The 20,645-nt window shown below is 46.4% G+C and overlaps 1 protein-coding gene across 2 annotated transcripts in view; it reads right to left on the bottom strand.

Moving 5' to 3' along the window:
* IPO9 (importin 9) overlaps positions 1 to 20,645 on the bottom strand; it is a 167,123-nt gene that overhangs the window by 94,541 nt on the left and 51,937 nt on the right. For both annotated transcript variants that reach the window (XM_077839190.1, XM_077839191.1), the window contains exons 5-7: positions 19,893 to 19,981; positions 19,325 to 19,411; positions 17,014 to 17,133 (exon numbers count right to left, since the gene is read on the bottom strand). In XM_077839190.1, coding sequence (XP_077695316.1) covers positions 17,014 to 17,133; positions 19,325 to 19,411; positions 19,893 to 19,981 — 296 coding nt within the window. The remainder of the gene's footprint in view (positions 1 to 17,013; positions 17,134 to 19,324; positions 19,412 to 19,892; positions 19,982 to 20,645) is intronic.

The raw sequence follows: 20,645 nt of genomic DNA, 5'->3' as shown, positions 1-20,645 counted from the left end.
GTAAAGGCAGCTGGAGCACAGACTGCCACTACAGCCCCTGTGTAACCAACCGCCCTCCTCCCCTAGTTCCATAGCCTCCACACCCAGACGCTCAAGAACGCGGTGGGGGGGCCACCGGCCAACCAGCCACTCCGCCACAGAGGATTGCCCAAAAAAAAGAAGGCTGGCATTCAATGAATTTTAAAGTTGTAAACTTTTAAAGTGCTGTGTGGCATTTTCCTTCCCTCCTCCACCACCCCTCCTGGGCTACCTTGGTAGTCATCCCCCTATTTGTGTGATGAATGAATAAAGAATGCATGAATGTGAAGCAACAATGACTTTATTGCCTCTGCAAGCGGTGATCGAAGGGAGGAGGGGAGGGTGGTTAGCTTACAGGGAAGTAGAGTGAACCAAGGGGCGGGGGGTTTCATCACGGAGAAACAAACAGAACTTTCACACCGTAGCCTGGCCAGTCATGAAACTGGTTTTCAAAGCTTCTCTGATGCGTACCGCGCCCTCCTGTGCTCTTCTAACCGCCCTGGTGTCTGGCTGCGCGTAACCAGCAGCCAGGCGATTTGCCTCAACCTCCCACCCCGCCATAAATGTCTCCCCCTTACTCTCACAGATATTGTGGGAATATTGGTTTCGCTGACGTCTAAGCGAGTCAGTAAACTGCACCAGCGCGCCTTTAAACGTCCAAATGCACATTCTACCACCATTCTGCACTTGCTCAGCCTGTAGTTGAACAGCTCCTGACTACTGTCCAGGCTGCCTGTGTACGGCTTCATGAGCCATGGCATTAAGGGGTAGGCTGGGTCCCCAAGGATACATATAGGCATTTCAACATCCCCAACAGTTATTTTCTGGTCTGGGAAGAAAGTCCCTTCCTGCAGCTTTTGAAACAGACCAGAGTTCCTGAAGACGCGAGCGTCATGTACCTTTCCCGGCCATCCCACGTTGATGTTGGTGAAACGTCCCTTGTGATCCACCAGAGCTTGCAGCACTATTGAAAAGTACCCCTTGCGGTTTACGTACTCGGCGGCTTGGTGCTCCGGTGCCAAGATAGGGATATGGGTTCCGTCTATGGCCCCACCACAGTTAGGGAATCCCATTGCAGCAAAGCCATCCACTATGACCTGCACATTTCCCAGGGTCACGACCTTTGATATCAGCAGATCTTTGATTGCGTGGGCTACTTGCCTCACAGCAGCCCCAACAGTAGATTTGCCCACTCCAAATTGATTCCCAACTGACGGGTAGCTGTCTGGCGTTGCAAGCTTCCACAGGGCTATTGCCACTCGCTTCTCAACTGTGAGGGCTGCTCTCATCTTGGTATTCATGCGCCTCACGGCAGGGGACAGCAAGTCACAAAGTTCCATGAAAGTGCCCTTACGCATGAGAAAGTTTCGCAGCCACTGGGAATCGTCCCAGACCTGCAACACTATGCGGTCCCACCAGTCTGTGCTTGTTTCCCGAGCCCAGAATCGGCGTTCCACAGCATGAACCTGCCCCATTAGCACCATGATGCATGCATTGGCAGGGCCCATGCTTTCAGAGAAATCTGTGTCCATGTCCTGATCACTCACATGACCGTGCTGACGTCGCCTCCTCGCGCGGTATCGCTTTGCCAGGTTCTGGTGCTGCATATAGTGCTGGATAATGCATGTGGTGTTGAATGTGCTCCTAATTGCCAAAGTGAGCTGAGCGGCCTCCATGCTTGCCTTGGTATGGCGTCCGCACAGAAAAAAGGCACGGAACGATTGTCTGCCGTTGCTCTGACGGAGGGAGGGGCGACTGACGACACGGCTTACAGGGTTGGCTTCAGGGAGCTAAAATCAACAAAGGGGGTGGCTTTACATCAAGGAGTATTTCAGGCAGGACTTCACGGAGGGTTCCAATAAGAAATGGTGCACCTAAGTTATTGTTCTTATTGGAACAAGGAGGTTAGCCTGGCCTCTGATTGATACATGGCTAGATTTACCTCGCTGCACCTTCTCTGTGAGTGACTGCAGTGTGACCTAGAGGAATGAGTCCCCTAGATGGGGGAGGAGGCAAATGAGTACAAAACAAATCTGGTCTATTTCTTGTTTTGATCCACTCCATCTATCTTTTACATCTTTGGCTGGCAGCAGACGGTGCAGAGGGACTGCATGCCATCCACATCTCATGGCTGCTCGGCAGAAGATGGTACAGTACGACTGCTAGCCATCCTCATCTCTTGCCTGCCCGGCAGAAGATGGTACAGTACAACTGCTAGCAATCCGTATCGCCTGCCTGCTCACCATAAGACGGTTCAATAGGACTGACTGCAGGACTAAAGAGAATGAACTGGTCAAGTCACTCCAAATTTAGTCCCTGCGCCCATGTCTGCCCAGGCGCTCCCAGCCGACGTGGCCAGGAGCACCTCGGACACGACGAGGATGGCTACCAGTCGTACTGCACCGTCTGCTGCCAGAAGGCAATGGGTTGCTGCTACTGTGTAGCAATGCCGTACCGCGTCTGCCAGCCCCCAGGAGACATACGCTGACGGTTACCTGAGCAGGCTCCATGCCTGCCATGGTATGGCATCTGCACAGGTAACTCAGGAAAAAAGGCGCGAAACGATTGTCTGCCCTTGCTTTCACGGAGGGAGAGAGAAAAGGGGGGCCTGACGATATGTACCCAGAACCACCCGCGACAATATTTTAGCCCCATCAGGCATTGGGATCTCAACCCAGAATTCCAATGGGCAGCGGAGACTGCAGGAACTGTGGGATAGCTATCCACAGTGCAGCGCTCCGGAAGTCGACTCTAGCCTCAGTACTGTGGAAGCGCTCCGCCGAGTTACTGCACTTAATGCACTTAGAGCATTTTCTGTGGGGACACACACACTCGAATATATAAAACCGATTTCTAAAAAACCCACTTCTATAAATTTGACCTTATTCCGTAGTGTAGACATACCCTAGGTCACAAGATAAGACAGTCACAGGAATAGATGTATTAACTGCTGGTATTTAGGAAATATATACAGTAATGTGCCAGTTAAAGTATTTTCGAGATTTTTGCAAATACAGTAGAACCCCATTTATCCGGTCTAATTGGGACCAGAGCCCGATCAGATAATCGAAAGTGGAGTCCTGGGTGTTTGGTAAATGCAGAGAGCCGGTTAAGGGAGGGTCAGATAAACAGGGTTCTACTGTATAGGCATCAAGTTATGGTGACTGATTAATGTAAACTGTAATGAGTATAAGGGGAACTAACAAGTTAACCTATGAAAAACAGGGCACCCCAAACATAGTGAAGTGTGGAAGTTCAAATAAGGAAATGGGGTTCAAACCTCCATAAATATATATGAACCCCAGTGGGCATCAGCGTAACACCTTTAAAAGCTGTATCCCAGCCTGCCTGCCATGGAAATGCCACAATGAAATCCACTGGTGACTGTAACAATGAAGTTAAGGGGGAAGGCTTTCCAGCAGGGAATGTGAGTGATCACAGTCATAGGGCAAAACACTTTGCACTCACTCTATCTGCTGTTGTATTTCAGTGTTTGTGGGAGTGTTTAGCTCTTTAGTGGATTTGTTAAAAAGGGAACTTGCGGTAAAGTGCAAATTTTTTCATCTACTCCTCAGGTCTCTCATCCTAATGACACTGATAATAATTTTCCTGATACCGTAACTGCTCAGGAAACCAACCCTTATTGACCACTGCAGTTTAAGATTAATCAATACAGAAACTTTGTAATGTTTCCTCAGGTAGGCCAGAGGTCAAGGATGAAGCATTACAAAGTTTGTATTACCTATGTCTATGTTCTATCAACAGAGGGCTTCAGTTATTAAGTTCGTAAATCCACCAGTTTCCATCAGTGCAAATCATTTCAACCTCAAAGTAGCTTCTTGTCAATTTTGTATCTCTCCCTGTCTGGTCCAGTTCCCTGCCTGTAACCAGTCCCTTGGGAGTGATATCCTCCCGTTTAGTGTGCCGAGATCCTCACAGTTCCCCAAGGCAGGCCTGCATACTCCAAGACTCTGAAATCATGCCCTTGGACGCCGGCAATCCCACTCTCTTTCCATGGCTCTCTGGACTGAATCCAGCCAAGCCAGACCCCTATGGGAGTGCTGTCCTTTCATAGAATCATAGAATATCAGGGTTGGAAGGGACCTCAGGAGGTCATCTAGTCCAACCCCCTGCTCAAAAGCAGGACCAATCCCCAATTAAATCATCCCAGCCAGGGCTTTGTCAAGCCTGACCTTAAAAACTTCGAAGGAAGGAGATTCCACCACCTCCCTAGGCAACGCATTCCAGTGTTTCACCACCCTCCTAGTGAAAAAGTTTTTCCTAATATCCAACCTAAACCCCCCCACTACAACTTGAGACCATTACTCCTTGTCCTGTCCTCTTCTACCACTGAGAATAGTCTAGAACCATCCCCTCTGGAACCACCTCTCAGGTAGTTGAAAGCAGCTATCAAATCCCCCCTCATTCTTCTCTTCTGCAGACTAAACAATCCCAGTTCCTTCAGCCTCTCCTCATAACTCATGTGTTCCAGACCCCTAATCATTTTTGTTGCCCTTCGCTGGACTCTCCAATTTATCCACATCCTTCTTGTAGTGTGGGGCCTAAAACTGGACACAGTACTCCAGATGAGGCCTCACCAATGTCAAATAGAGGGGGACGATCACGTCCCTCGATCTGCTCGTTATGCCCCTACTTATACATCCCAAAATGCCATTGGCCTTCTTGGCAACAAGGGCACACTGCTGACTCATATCCAGCTTCTCGTCCACTCTCACCCCTAGGTCCTTTTCCGCAGAACTGCTGCCTAGCTATTCAGTCCCTAGTCTGTAGCTGTGCATTGGGTTCTTCCGTCCTAAGTGCAGGACCCTGCACTTATCCTTATTGAACCTCATCAGATTTCTTTTGGCCCAATCCTCCAATTTGTCTAGATCCCTCTGTATCCTACCCCTGCCCTCCAGCGTATCTACCACTCCTCCCAGTTTAGTATCATCCGCAAATTTGCTGAGAGTGCAATCCACACCATCCTCCAGATCATTTAGGAAGATATTGAACAAAACCGGCCCCAGGACCGACCCCTGGGGCACTCCACTTGACACCGGCTGCCAACTAGACATGGAGCCATTGAGCACTACCCGTTGAGCCCGACAATCTAGCCAACTTTCTACCCACCTTATAGTGCATTCATCCAGCCCATACTTCTTTAACTTGCTAGCAAGAATACTGTGGGAGACCGTGTCAAAAGCTTTGCTAAAGTCAAGAAACAATACATCCACTGCTTTCCCTTCATCCACAGAACCAGTAATCTCATCATAGAAGGCGATTAGATTAGTCAGGCATGACCTTCCCTTGGTGAATCCATGCTGACTGTTCCTGATCACTTTCCTCTCATGTAAGTGCTTCAGGATTGATTCTTTGAGGACCTGCTCCATGATTTTTCCGGGGACTGAAGTGAGGCTGACTGGCCTGTAGTTCCCAGGATTCTCCTTCTTCCCTTTTTTAAAGATTGGCACTACATTAGCCTTTTTCCACTCATCCGGGACTTCCCCCGTTCGCCACGAGTTTTCAAAGATAATGGCCAATGGCTCTGCAATCACAGCCGCCAGTTCCTTTAGCACTCTCGGATGCAACTCGTCCGACCCCATGGACTTGTGCACGTCCAGCTTTTCTAAATAGTTCCTAACCACCTCTTTCTCCACAGAGGGCTGGCCATCTATTCCCCATGTTGTGATGCCCAGCGCAGCAGACTGGGAGCTGACCTTGTTAGTGAAGACAGAGGCAAAAAAAGCATTGAGTACATTAGCTTTTTCCACATCCTCCGTCACTAGGTTGCCTCCCTCATTCATTAAGGGGCCCACACTTTCCTTGGCTTTCTTCTTGTTGCCAACATACCTGAAGAAACCCTTCTTGTTACTCTTAACATCTCTCGCTAGCTGCAGCTCCAGGTGCGATTTGGCCTGCCTGATTTCATTCCTACATGCCTGAGCAATATTTTTATACTCTTCCCTGGTCATATGTCTAAAACTTTCACTTCTTGTAAGCTTCTTTTTTATGTTTAAGATCTGCTAGGATTTCACCGTTAAGCCAAGCTGGTCGCCTGCCATATTTACTATTCTTTTGACACATTGGGATGGTTTGTCCCTGTAACCTCAACAGGGATTCCTTGAAATAGAGCCAGCTCTCCTGGACTCCTTTCCCCTTCATGTTAGTCCCCCAGGGGATCCTACCCATCCATTCCCTGAGGGAGTCGAAGTCTTTACTCCTTCAGGGTGCAATGATCCCTGTAAGTATTTGCAGTAACATCAGGCAGCTTTTTCAAATCAAGGTAACAATGCATTAGTCACCTGGAAAACAGAATCTGAAAGTCCTCAGGTTAGCAAAGAGAGGCAATGGTTAAGACCAGAGTTCAAACTGGATACCACCAGGCCAGCTACAGTAGAACCTCAGAGTTACAAACACCATAACTGAACAAAAATTATGGTTGTTCTTTCAAAAGTTTACAAGTGAACAATTACTTAATACAGCTTTGAAACTTTACTATGCAGAAGAAAAATGTTGCTTTCCCTTTATCATGTTTAACACAGTACTATACTGTACCTACCTTTTTTTTTTCCTGTCTCTTCTGCTGCCTGATTGCGTACCTCTGATTCAAACGAGGTGTGTGGTTGACTGGGCAGTTCGTAACTCTGGTGTGCATAACTCTGAGGTTCTACTGTACACAACTGTAGAAGCCATCTTGGCACACACATTCTCTCTCTCTCTGTGTCTTTTATCCCAGGTGTGTGACTGTTGCATCTGTGAGCTCCGCTCTTAACAGAGCCACGTGACACCCCATTTTTCTCTTGCTCTGCTTCCCTGCAAAGGGGGGGGGGGGAGAGAAAATCTCCTTCCTCTTGCTCAGAGGTGGGCAAACTACAACCCTCCTCCCTGGCCCCTGAACTCCTGGCCCAGGAGGCTAGTCCCGAGCCCCTTCCCTGCTGTCCCCCCTCCCCTGCAGCCTCAGCTCACTGCGCTGCTGCTGCCGGTGCAATGCTCTGGGTGGGGAGGGGGGCTGTGAGCTCTTGCCGGGCAGTGCAGCTGCAGAGCCGCGGCCTGACCCATGCTCTGTGCTGCACGGTGGCTCCAGTCGGGCGGCATGGCTGCCTGTTCTGGTGCTCTGAGTGGCAAGGCTGTAGCACTGCCAGCCACCAGTGCTCCAGACAGCATGGTAAGGGGGCAGAGAGCAGGGGGGGTTGTATAGAGGGCAGGGGAGTGCAGGGTGATGGTTAGGGGACTGGGGTATAAATGGGGGTTGGGGTGGTCAGAGGGCAGGGAACAGGGGAGTTGAATGGGGGCAGGAGTCCCTGGGGGGCAGTCAGGAAGGAGAGGGGGGTTGGGTGGGGTGGCGAGGGGCAGTCAGGGCAGGGATTCTGGGGGCGGTTGAGGACAGGGAGAAGGGGTGGTTGGATGGGGCAGGGGTCCGGGGGCGGGGGGGTCAGGAATGAAAGGAGGGGGTTGGATGGGGTGGCAGGGGGTAGTCAGGGCGGCTGGATGGGGCGGGGGTCCCGGGGGGGCAGTCAGGGGGCGAGAAGCCGGGGGGAGGGGGGAGATTGGATAGGGAGTGGGGACCAGGCCATGCCTGGCTGTTTGGGGAAGCACAGCCTCCCATAACCATCCCTCCACACAATTTCAGAAATCCGATGTGGCCCTCAGGCCAAAAAGTTTGCCCGCCCCTGCTCTTGCTGATGGTAGCTAGGTGTGAACGTTCAGGCCATTTGGGGTTTCCTTTGTCCTCATATCCTCCACTGACATGTGAAGACTTTACTCAGTTTGTTAATGACTCCAATCAGGTTGCCGAGTCAACACATCATCCCTCCCCCTTACAATTAGTGCACAGAAATGCAAAGCCAAGGTAGAGACTGAGGCATGCATGGGAATCAAAAATATTACTAAAATCCCCACATTCATCACACCTCTCGTCAAGTTTTGTATCTCTCCCTGACCTCTTGCTCTGCAAATGTTCCCACTCTTGCTGGTTGTTTGTCAGCCTCTAATAAAAACTTAAGTGTCTTCTTCCAAGTGGTCCCTGTAGCCAATTAGTTCATTTTATCATCCATTTATTATTGTGTTATGATCAATTCATGCGCCATTATAACATAATCAACATATGCTAAATAGATTTAAATTGTAGGAGTACAGAAGGATACGATTGACAAGTATTTAGGAGTGATGAGAGTGTATATAAGTATAGGTTTATAAGTAAAGCATGGCTGGAACGCAAGACCTATAGGCTGAGACCTGTAAGATTTCAGCTTAGTCAGACTAGGCCATAGGCTTAAAAACACCTGACATAAGTGGGTGATCTAGGAATAACCCTATGCCAGGAAGGTCACAAGATTAGTGTAAAAGATGTGACAATAGGTAATGTTACAAAAACTAGATTGCAATAAACTGCAAGGTATTGTCCAGGATCATGAGACACCTATTGTAACATCATTGTATGTCCTGTCCTGACCACAGGGTATATGCTGTGCATAGATGCTAATGAGAATAAGAGGAACTAAGAAACAACTTATGAAAAATGAGGAGTCTGGTGGCACCTTAAAAAGACTAACAGATTTATTTGGGCATAAGTTTTTGTGGGCAAAAACACACTTCTTTAGATGCATAGAGTGAAAATTACAGATACAGATGCATAAATATACTGTCATATGAAGAGAAGGGAGTGCACAGAGTTGGGAAGCAGCCTTGACAAGGATAAAGGAGTTTGAGGCACAAGTTGTGTTCTTGTCCCTGTTGAAGGACAAAGCCCAGGTAGGAACCATCAAACGGTGGAAGTCAATGCGTGGTTGCACAGATGGTGTCGGAGAGAGGGCTTTGGATTCTTCGACCATAGGATGTTGTTCCAGGAAGGAGGATTGCTAAGAAGAGATGGGATCCACCTAACGAAGAGAAGGAAGAGCATCTTTGCAGGCAGGCTTGCTAACCTAGTGAGGAGAGCTTTAAAACTAGGTCCACTGGGGGATGGAGACCTAAGCTCTGAGGTAGGTGGCGCAAGTGGGATACTGGGAGGAAACACAAGGAGGAGAGTGCAACAGGGGAGGCTTCCTGATTCATACTGAGAAATCCGGGCAATCAGTTAGTTTTCTTAGGTGCCTATACACAAATGCAAGAAGCCTGGGAAACAAGCAGGAAGAACTGGAAGTCCTGGCACAGTAAAGGAACTATGATGTGATTAGAATAACAGAGACTTGGTGGTGTAACTTACATAACTGGAGCACTGTCATGGATGGGTATAAACTCTTCAGGAAGAACAGGTGGGGGAGAAAAGGTGGAGGAGTTGCACTGTATGTAAGAGAGCAGTATGACTGCTCAGAGCTCCAGTATGAAACTTATTTAGAAAAGCTGGACGAGCACAAGTGCATGGGGCCGGATGCACTGCATCCGAGTGCATCAAAGGAGTTGGCGGATGTGATTGCAGAGCCATTGGCCATTATCTTTGAAAATTCAAGGCGATTGGGGGAGGTCCCGGATGACTGGAAAAAGGCTAATGTAGTGCCCATCTTTAAAAAGGGAAGGAGGAGGATCCTGGGAACTACAAGCCAGTCAGCCTCACCTCAGTCCCTGGCAAAATCATGGAGCAGGTCTTCAATGAATCCATTCTGAAGCACTTGGAGGAGAGGAAGGTGATCAGGAACAGTCAACATGGATTCACCAAGGGCAAGTCATGCCTGACCAACTTCTATGATGAGATAATTGGCTCTGTGGCTATGGGGAAATTGGTGGACGTAACGTACCTTGACTTTAGCAAAGCTTTTGATACAGTCTCCCACAGTATTCTTGCCAGCTGGTTAAAGAAGTATGGACTGGATGAATGGATTATACGGTGAATAGAAAGCTGGCTAGATTGTTGGGCTCAATGGGTAGAATCATAGAATATCAGGGTTCGAAGGGACCTCAGGAGGTCATCTAGTCCAACCCCCTGCTCAAAGCAGGACCAATCCCCAATTTTTGCCCCAGATCCCTAAATGGCCCCCTCAAGGATTGAACTCACAACCCTGGCCAATACTCAAACCACTGAGCTATCCCTCCCCTCAATCAATGGCTCAATGTCTAGTTGGCAGCGGAGTGCCCAAGAGGTCGGTCCTGGGGCCGGTTTTGTTCAACATCTTTATTAATGATCTGAACGATGGGATGGATTCACCCTCAGCAAGTTCGCAGATGACACTAAACTGTGGGGAGAGGTAGAGATGCTGGAGGGTAGGGATAGGGTCCAGAGACACCTAGACAAATTGGAGGATTGGGCTAAAAGAAATCTGGTGATGTTCAACAAGGAAAAGTGCAGAGACCTGCACTTAGGACGGAAGAATCTCATGCACTGCTACAGGCTGGGGACTGACTGGCTAAGAGGCAGTTCTGCAGAAAAGAAACCGGGGATTACAGTGATCGAGAAGCTGGATATGAGTCAGTAGTGTGCCCCTGTCGCCAAGATGGCTAACTTCATATTGGGCTGAATTAGTAGGAGCACTGAGAGCAGATCGAGGGAAGTGATTATTCCCCTCTATTCATCACTGGTGAGGCCACATCTGGAGTACTACATCCAGTTTCGGGGCCCCCACTACATCTGCAGGAAAGATGTGGACAAATTGGAGAGCGTCCAGCGGAGGGCAAAGAAAATGATTAGGGGCCTGGGGCTCATGACTTATGAGGAGACGCTGAGGGAACTGGGCTTATTTAGTCTGCAGAAAAAAAAAGAGTGAGGGGGGATTGATAACAGCCTTCAACTACCAGAAGGGGTGTTCCAATGAGGATGGAGCTCGGCTGTTCTCAGTGGTGGCAGATGACAGAACAAGGGGCAATGGTTTCAAGTTGCAGTGGGGGAGGTCTAGGTTGGATATTAGGAAACACTATTTCACTAGGAGGATGGTGAAGTACTGGAATGGGTTACCTAGGGAGGTGGTGGAATCTCCATCCTTAGAGGTTTTTAAGGCCCGGCTTGACAAAGCCTTGGCTGGGATGATTTACTTGATGTTGGTCCTGCTTTGAGCAGGGGGTTGGACTACACCTCCTGAGGTCACTTCCAACTCTAATCTTCTTTGATTCTATGATTTAAGGAACCTTTCCCCCGATGGTTAGTTTCCATAGTTCATACTAACCCCACTCCCTCCTTGTTCTTATAATTTTGTGACAGGCTAACTGGAACTTCCAACAGGTCTTCTCTGTCTCATTTTATTGACCCCATCCTCTCTCCTGTATCTTTCCAAACCAAATAACCCCGAAATACAGAAACAGGGATGGGAATCAGAAGTTGTGTGTTCTATTCCTAGCCCTGTCACCTTGGTGCAGCTGTGTGCAACCTTGTGATCTGCTTGTGTCATTCGACACCATAACCATTACTGGATATTAGAGTTTCCACAAATGTCACCGATTTCAAAAACTAAGCATAAACCTTCCTACTCCAACTTCACTTTCCCAAAGAGAACAACAGGAGGGAAGGCAGTAATGAAGAGACAATTTTGTTTTTTAGTAGACCAGACTGTCTAAGGGAAAGTACAGGTATAATTAGATCATGGGTACTTGAACTGCAGGACAATTGTCACAGAATTGTGGCTGAGCTGTGGACAAGACATGGAAAATAGTGGAAAAATAATAATGGACCTTTATTAATTGTGATAATTTGGAAAAGCCAGAATAGACCTATTTGTTTAAGAAATATATGCTGGAACAATATAAACCATTAAGTATTGTGTTATGCCTGTGAATTTTTTTTTTGATAAGCTGATGTTTTCCTTGCAGTCATTCAAAAAAGTGTCCGTGGTACAAAGTGGTACAATGTAAAATTCAGAAGACAGAGTCTTAACACCACTGCTGTAGAAATCGAGTCCAGTCACTTTAGCCTTTTACATTTTACAGGCATTCAATGTTAGTGCAGTAAAACCCGCTACAGTGGTCTCCTTCAGACCATCTTTGTTTTGTGAAGATTTGTCCATACCGAGATACTGAACATTCAGCATGCACAGAATTAGGCAAGATTGGTAGCAGAGATAGCAAAGCTACGACTAACTATGGAAAACACTGTAGAATTGCAGGTGAATCCCAAAACTTTCCAAGATCATTTAATGCACATTCACTTGCAAAAAATTTATAAGGGGCAAGCTGTGCTTTAGCTTCACGGCCAAACATAGGGATTTCCTCCAGAGGGAGCACCTGCTCTGGTAACATTCACTTGTTTCACATCAAATACCCAAACTGCTTTCATAAATGACAGTCTGTGCTGCATGAAATTTGGTCCTCATCGAGCTGGTTTGGCAACACACTCCTCAGTGTTGCAGTAGTATTCCTTCAGTTTGTCTGCCATTTTCTTAAATACGCCTTGTAAAAATGCATTCCACTCTGCATCTTCCAGTGCTTTTCTTTTGCACTGGAGTCTGCCCAGTGTGTCAAATCCATTACAGTATTATACAACTGATGGATTAAAAACACAACACATCTCAAAAGATTTAATGGTTTTCATCAATGATTTGGCATTCCAAGCAATAAACTGCATGTCAAGTGGCAAAGTCATGACATTTAAAAGTGAGATAAGTCTGTCCATTACTTGAGTGTCAGGTGAAATCTCCATTTAACTTTCAATAAACTCTCAGTAGTCAGTGTGGTAAAGAACTGCTTCAAACCGCCAATTCCATCATGGTTCTGGACACAGAGGCAGTTGGTCAGGATTAAATTGCTTTTCCTGCAAAGTCAGTCTTGAAATGCAGGTTGCGAGCTGGGCCCTGTTTAAATTTTTTTTTTTTCATTGCAGCAATGAATGTATCGACTTTAGAAAAATGACCATGCCACTGATTGCTAGCGAGACTTACAATATGCATATCACGTTACGTTCACCGAATTAGGAAGCAGCCCCTGTAGAACCTGATTATATGAACGAGTACAGTATGATGCACTGTCTGTCACTATCCCGGACACCTTATTGAAGTCTAAATCAAAACAGGTCAGGCACTTAGTGATAGCATGTGACAGATGAATAATTTACCAGGTTAAGAACAGAAATATCCAAAAGAAAGGACTAGCTTTTCTGAGCCACTCATGTGGACTAGAGCAATGACATGCAGTATGCAATTATCTTTGTCATCTGTTGACTCGTCAAACAATGCATATAGAATCAGCTTTTTTCATAAGCTCTTTCAGCTCCTTTCTGTGTACTTCAAACACTTTAGGTAAGTAATCGTGGTAAAGCTTGTTAGCAGAAGAAAGAGCACTTGTGTTTGGAATTGGTTTCTGAATGTACTCCCTTAACACTGGGTTAATAATTTCTCCACTGGTATATTTGCACTTGAGAATGCCATGAAAAGTTCAAAATATGCCACATTTTGAGCATATCGGTACTGCAATTAAACAGATACGACAGTTGTCTGATGTTTTGCTTTTGATGTCGGATCTGTCTCTGCATCGTATTTGGTATTATGATGCCGATCAGAATTTAAATGAGTATTAATACTAGACTTATGTGTATGGTCGAACATGACATTGCAGGCTGTACAAAACAACTGTCCACCATCACCACGCAACCACTTGGGATACCAGTTTGCACTGATTTTTTTGCAGTTTTTAGCAGGATTTGCCATTTGTTTGACCTCAAAGTACTGTAACGTGTGTATAAACAACTGTGTGTCTCCTAGCAACATATAAACGTCACAAGCTTGGATGAGTTTGTTCAATTTTGAATGACAAATTGAACAAATACAGTACACACTCGCAATAGCTTAGAACCCAGGGTTTGTTATTTGTTTGGTGTACTCAGGGATTTGTTAAAGCAAAAGGGGGCTGTGGGGGCACAACAACTCCTCCGGTCCCGCAGCTGCGGCGGGGGCACAGACCTCTCTGCCACCACCACAGACCTGGGGCTGGAGGAGCTCTCTGCCCCCTCCCATTCCAGGTGGGACCTAGGGAGGGGTTCGGTATAGCCCAAGGTACACTATTGCGAAGGGCATTATACCAAGAGTGTACTGTATTGCCAAAGCTACCATAATTAAGGTGGGAAGTACTAATGGGAAAAAAAAGTGTGTTGCAAACCTCAAAATGTATGCGAAATTGTGGACTGCGCAAAGTAAACTGATTTAAATCAAAATTGTGGTGGAAACCTAATATTGTGGGAACAGCAATACTGAAAGTTAAATAGGGCCTATTGTGATTTAAACAGAGATTAATCACTCTTGGAAGGCACACAAATAATGTATAGCTCCAACTATAAGACTCAGTCTTCCACCTCTGAGTGTTTCCCATCTGTAATACTGGAAAAGTAATATGCTTAACCCAAAAAGAAAAGGAGTACTTGTGGCACCTTAGAGACTAACCAATTTATTTGAGCATGAGCTTTCGTGAGCTCACTTCATCGGATGCACCCACAATCCAAACATCACCTCCACACATCCGTAGGTGCAAAAATCAATAACTGCCCCAAGCCAGCTACCAACACCTCCGGTCCCTTCCCCCAAATTTCTACAGTGCAGCTATGTGGTCAGTACAAAGATCTGCAGGACACCAAAAACAGGAAATGGGGAAAAAAGGTAAGAAACTTAATTTACTATCCAAACCAGTACTTTCTTCTTCCCGACCTTCACCTCTAACCTAGTTAGATGGTAAGCTTTTCAAGGCATGGACTGTCTAACTATGCACCTGTATAACATCTAGCACAACAGTTCTCCAATTTCAGCTAGAGCTTAAAAATGCTACCATCATTCAAACAAAACAATAAACCAGAGGGCTTTGATACAGAATGTAGGTCCCGCTTGCTATGGAATACACTGGGCCTTAACAAGTAGCACAGAGGATATGGCTTTAGTTAGAACTAAACTGGCGACCACAGGTGCTTTAGGCCACAATTCAGGAAAGCAATCCTACTCACAAAGGCACTTAAGCATGTGCTTAAATAGTTTCCTGAATAGGAATGCTCTAACACAGAGATAGGCAAACTACGGCTCGTGGGCCACATCCGGCCAGCAGGACCCTCCTGCCTAGCCCTTGAGCTCCCAGCCTGGGAGGCTAGCCCTTGGCCCCCCTCCTGCTATCCCCCCTCCCTGCAGCCTCAGCTTACCATGCTGCCAGTGCTCTGGGTGGCGGGGCTGCGAGCTCCTGCCGGGCAGCGCTGCCCGGCCTGCCCCGGTGCTCAAGACTGTGCGGCAGCATGGATGGCTCCGGCCGGGGGCCACGGCTGCCAGTCCTGGTGCTCTGAGTGACATGGTAAGGGGGGGGGGGGGTTGGATAAGGGGCAGTGGGTTCCAGGGGGCAGTCAGAGGACAGTTGGATGGGGTGGAGGTTGGCGGGGGGGGGGGGGGGGGGAAGAGTCAGGGAATTGGGGGGTTGAATAGGTGTGGAAATCCTGTAGGGCCTGTCAGCGGGCGGGGGTGTGGATATGGGTCAGGGCAGTCAGGGGATGGGGGGGTTGGATAGGAGGTGGAGTCCTGGGAGGGGGCAGTCGGGGACAAGGAATAGGGTAGGATTGGATGGGTCAGGGGTTCTGAAAGGGGCAGGAAGTGTGAAGGGGCGGATATGGGGCAGGGGCCAGGCTCTTTGGGGAGGCACAGCCTTCCCTACGCAGCCCTCCATACAGATTCAGAACCCTAATGTGGCCCTCAGGCCAAAAAGTTTGCCCACCCCTGCTCTAGCATAAGTATTTTCTTGAATTGGAGCCTTACACAAATTAAGAGCAGCTGTACAGAATATTCCGGATTCATAATCGTTCGCACTACTGCTGAGTGTCACCATTTCCTCTGCATTTGCTATATGACAGCTATGACAATGCACAGGCTCCATGCATAAGAACATGGAAATTTTGTAACAGTCCTCCACATCTCTGAACACACACTCCTGAGGCTCAGAGACTGAGTAGAAGTCATTGACACTTGTATTGCATTATGTTCTCCAGGCAGCCTGCTCAGCATTTGCAATATTGTCCAAGAACCCCAGCTCAGAACCTTCTCTCCACTGAGGGAGCTCTGAGTTAGTTTCAGCAGCTCATACTTTTGGCTCTCCAAACCTTGGCTGTTACGTTGCTCTCTAGGCAGCACAGCCTACTCTTCTAATTCTTGCCCTGCTATAAAGCTACAGCTGGATTCTTACTTTGACTCCCTTATTCAAACCGGCTTGGCTCTATGAAACAATGCAGAAAGAATGCACTGTAATCCAGTTAACTCGTTCTTGTGTGGAAACATGGAGAACCGAAGAAGGCCCTCACCCTAGTTTAGGCATTAGTGCAATATAAAGGTTAAATAATAAAGGTACAGACAAGTCTTGGCAGGGCTGAGACACAAAATGTCCAACACCCAAAACAACAAAATTGCAACTTCCACAGCATCTTGGAAAGATGCCAATTTATCCAGACCATAAACCACAGAATCCACAGGGTTCTTCTGACTGAGAAGAGTGAGGCAGGTCAGATTTCTAAAAGGTACTGGATCCAAGCTATCTGAAAACTCAGGAAGAAAACACCATGAGTTGACACTCGGTTCACATTTTCACTGTTCCCTTTGCAACCATAAGGACCAGATTTTTTTTTAAATTAAAACATTCTGTAGCATAATTCTGCGCAAGAAATGAATACCACAGCCTTGGAATCATGGAACACACAGGGTCCTGACTGTAATCAAAAAGCTGTCAAGATACACTGTGTACAGTTGTGAAGATTCAAAATATTTGTGAAGATTCAAATCACCTTAATCAAAAACAGACATTCCCAGTTAGAATACACCAAATACCAGCTAACAAAATTAGAATCCCACCACCTATGTGTCTGCCATCATAGAGACACGCTACAGCTCTCTCGTGTGCATGCCTGCACACACACCTGAGTCCACAGCTGACAAAGACAGCTAACCGTACGCATCTACACCTCATTCAGACAAAATGGCTCATGTTAACATTGCAAGTTGTTGGAGTCACAGCACTCTGCAACTCAAAATGTGTAATGCCAACAAGGATGACATTAGCCTTGTTTTTCTGTCTCCGTGTTAAGACAACATACATGTGGGTATTAATTACTGTACCACACTATGTGCTTACCTTTAAGACCTCCATTTTAAATCCACTGTCCGATGTAGGCCCATCAGGCATCTGTAGGGCCTGAACAAAGGCCTCTGTGAACTGCTGCACTACAGGAAAGATCAGGACTTTGGCTGCACCCTAGTCACAACAAATACAAGTAGTATTGAATTCTATACATTAGTATTACCATAGCACTTGGGCGTCTCAGACATGGACCAGGACACCACTGTGCCAGGCGCTGTACAAACAGAACAAAAGGACAGTCTACAATAACTGGTAAATTTACATGCACACTATTAAAAGCTGAAGCTCACAGACAGCAATGGAAATCATACCGTTATGTTGCCCCAAAACAAAGTAGAGGCTGATGACAACTGCTGTGCATTGAGGAGTCACATGCAGCTTCCGGGGGCGCCTCTTCACAATGACTGTCAAACTGACTGGCTTTTCAGTCTGGAAGCCAGCAACAATTGCAAAGCAGAGCAAGCTTTTCAAAAACTGTCTTAAGTAATAAAAGCTGGCATGAGAATTGCTGTGTTGATTTCTCTGGGTAATATATACAAAAAGCATTTTGGCTGCACTGTAAATGGTGCTAGGTGGAGCAAGATTAAAGTCTGCACTTTGGACAGAGTAAGAAAAATCAGACACATCAAAACTTACGCAATATTATAAAGGCACTGGTTGTGACTCCGTAAGAAAGACAGTTAAGTTCCACACTTAAAGCAGTACTTGTGGCACCTTAGAGACTAACCAATTTATTTGAGCATAAGCTTTCGTGAGCTACAGCTCACTTCATTGGATGCATACTGTGGAAAATACAGAAGATGTTTGCTTTTATACACACAAATCATGAAAAAATGGGTGTTTATCACTACAAAAGGTTTTCTCTCCCCCCACCCCACTCTCCTGCTGGTAATAGCTTATCTAAAGTGATCACTCTCCTTACAATGTGTATGATAATCAAGGTGGGCCATTTCCAGCACAAATCCAGGGTTTAACAAGAATGTCTGGGGAGGGGGGAGGGTAGGAAAACAAGGGGAAATAGATTACCCTGCATAATGACTTAGCCATTCCCAGTCTCTATTCAAGCCTAAGTTAATTGTATCCAATTTGCAAATGAATTCCAATTCAGCAGTCTCTCGCTGAAGTCTGGATTTGAAGTTTTTCTGTTGTAATATGGCAACTTTCATGTCTGTAATCGCGTGACCAGAGAGATTGAAGTGTTCTCCGACTGGTTTATGAATGTTATAATTCTTGACATCTGATTTGTGTCCATTTATTCTTGAAGTGTCAATCACTTCAATCTCTCTGGTCACGCAATCACAGACATGAAGGTCGCTATCTTAAAACAAAAAAACTTCAAATCCAGACTCCAGCGAGAAACTGCTGAATTGGAATTCATTTGCAAATTGGATACTATTAATTTAGGCTTAAATAGAGACTGGGAGTGGCTAAGTTATTATGCAAGGTAGCCTATTTCCTCTTGTTTTATCCTACCCCCCCCCCCCCAGATGTTCTGGTTTAACTTGGATTTAAACTTGGAGAGTGGTCAGTTTGGATGAGCTATTACCAGCAGGAGAGTGAGTCTGTGTGTGTATGGGGGTGGGTTTTTGGAGGGGGGTGAGGGAGTGAGAGAACCTGGATTTGTGCAGGAAATGGCCTAACTTCATTATCATGCACATTGTGTAAAGAGTTGTCACTTTGGATGGGCTATCACCAGCAGGAGAGTGAATTTGTGTGGGGGGGTGGAGGGTGAGAAAACCTGGATTTGTGCTGGAAATGGCCTAACCTGCTGATTACTTTAGATAAGCTATTACCAGCAGGACAGTGGGGTGGGAGGAGGTATTGTTTCATATTCTCTGTGTATATATAAAGTCTGCTGCAGTTTCCACGGTATGCATCTGATGAAGTGAGCTGTAGCTCACGAAAGCTCATGCTCAAATAAATTGGTTAGTCTCTAAGGTGCCACAAGTACTCCTTTTCTTTTTGCGAATACAGACTAACACGGCTGTTACTCTGAAAACCTATTTCCCCTTGTTTTCCTAACACACCCCCTCCCCCCCCAGACGTTCTTATTAAACTCTGAATTTGTGCTGGAAATGGCCCACCTTGATTATCATACACATTGTAAGGAGAGTGATCACTTTAGATAAGCTATTACCAACAGGAGAGTGGGGTGGTTGCATATAAGAGAAATATAACATTCTCCCCAAAATTACAGTAGTATAGAATAAATATTCTGAGTTTCCAAACAGATGCTAATTTTACACCTGCTCAGAATAATTTCCTGCAATATACAATGAACTCATGAACTGAAAATCAAACTTACCTTCTCCAACTCCTCCATGTTACAGATCATATGGGCACATGTGGTGAAGATCTCTACTGCACGTGATCTGGTGCGAATACCATATACCTTTTAGAAAACATATATGTCTCAGGTGTGACAAGAAAAATGCTGGTGATACCAGGGAAGCGAAAGTGTGTTTAATCACTACCATTAACCATGCTCATATCTTATCCTTAACACACTTATTTCAGAGATTTCTCTTTCTTCAGCACAGTCTAAATTTGAACAAGTCACCAGCTAATTTCTTAACACTGAACAATGAACCTGAAAACTCCTAAGAGACATTGTAGTAACCAAAACTGCAGGAAAAAGAGAGAGAGATATCAGAATCCAACACAATCTCATTCTCACTTACCTGAAATACCCTCTTAATGCATTCAGTAGGTCATCACAATATTTAATTACTTTCAGACACATGACATCTAGCTACATCTACATTTCTTTATTCCTTCAGAACAGGCACCTCCCTCCCTAACCTACTAACCGGCAATATGTTGTCATTTAGTTAGTACCACTAACAGTGAAGACAAATAGTTCTTTGCCATACCTCCGCCATTGTGAAAATTTTGTACATCTCAGGAAGAATAACAGGAGCGACGAGTGGCATCTGTGTGTCTGTCACTTCCCGGGTAAACTCTAGGAAGAGAAACAAGTAAAGAGGAGAGTCCCCATACATGTGAGCATTATCTCCCAGGTTCACACTCCAATTCAGTTCAGCCTCAACAACAGAAGTGATTTTATTCTTCGTTAAACTTTAATTTACACCAGTGTGTAGGGCCCTACCAAATTCAAGGCCATGAAAAACGTGTCACGGATTATGAAATCTGGTCTCCCCCTGTGAAATCTGGTCTTGTGTACTTTTACCCTATAATATGCACATTTCAGGAGCGGAGACCAGCGTTTCTCAAACTGGGGGGCCTGACCCAAAATAGAGTTGCAGGGGGGTGACAAGGTTATTTAAGGGGGGTTGCGGTATTGCCACCCTTACTTCTGGGCTGCCTTCAGAACTGGGTGGCCATAGAGAGGCGGCTATTAGTTGGGCGCCCAGCTCCGAAGGTAGCGCCCCGCCAGCAGCAGTGCAGAACTAAGGATGGCAATATCCTACCATGCCACTCTTATTTCTGTGCTGCTGCCTTCAGAGCTCAGTGGCTGGAGAGTGGCGTCTGCTGACCAAGGGCCCAGCTCCGTAGGCAGCAATGCAGAAGTAAGGGTGGTAATACCAAGCCATGGCATCCTTACTTCTGCACTGCTGCTGGCAGGAGCTCCACCTTCAGAGCTGGGCCCTCAGTCAGCAGCCGCC

The sequence above is a fragment of the Eretmochelys imbricata genome, chromosome 21 (assembly GCF_965152235.1).
Source record: "Eretmochelys imbricata isolate rEreImb1 chromosome 21, rEreImb1.hap1, whole genome shotgun sequence".
Lineage (NCBI taxonomy): Eukaryota > Metazoa > Chordata > Testudines > Cheloniidae > Eretmochelys > Eretmochelys imbricata.
Note: the sequence above shows the minus strand (reverse complement) of the source record. Positions and strands in the feature narration are given on the sequence as shown.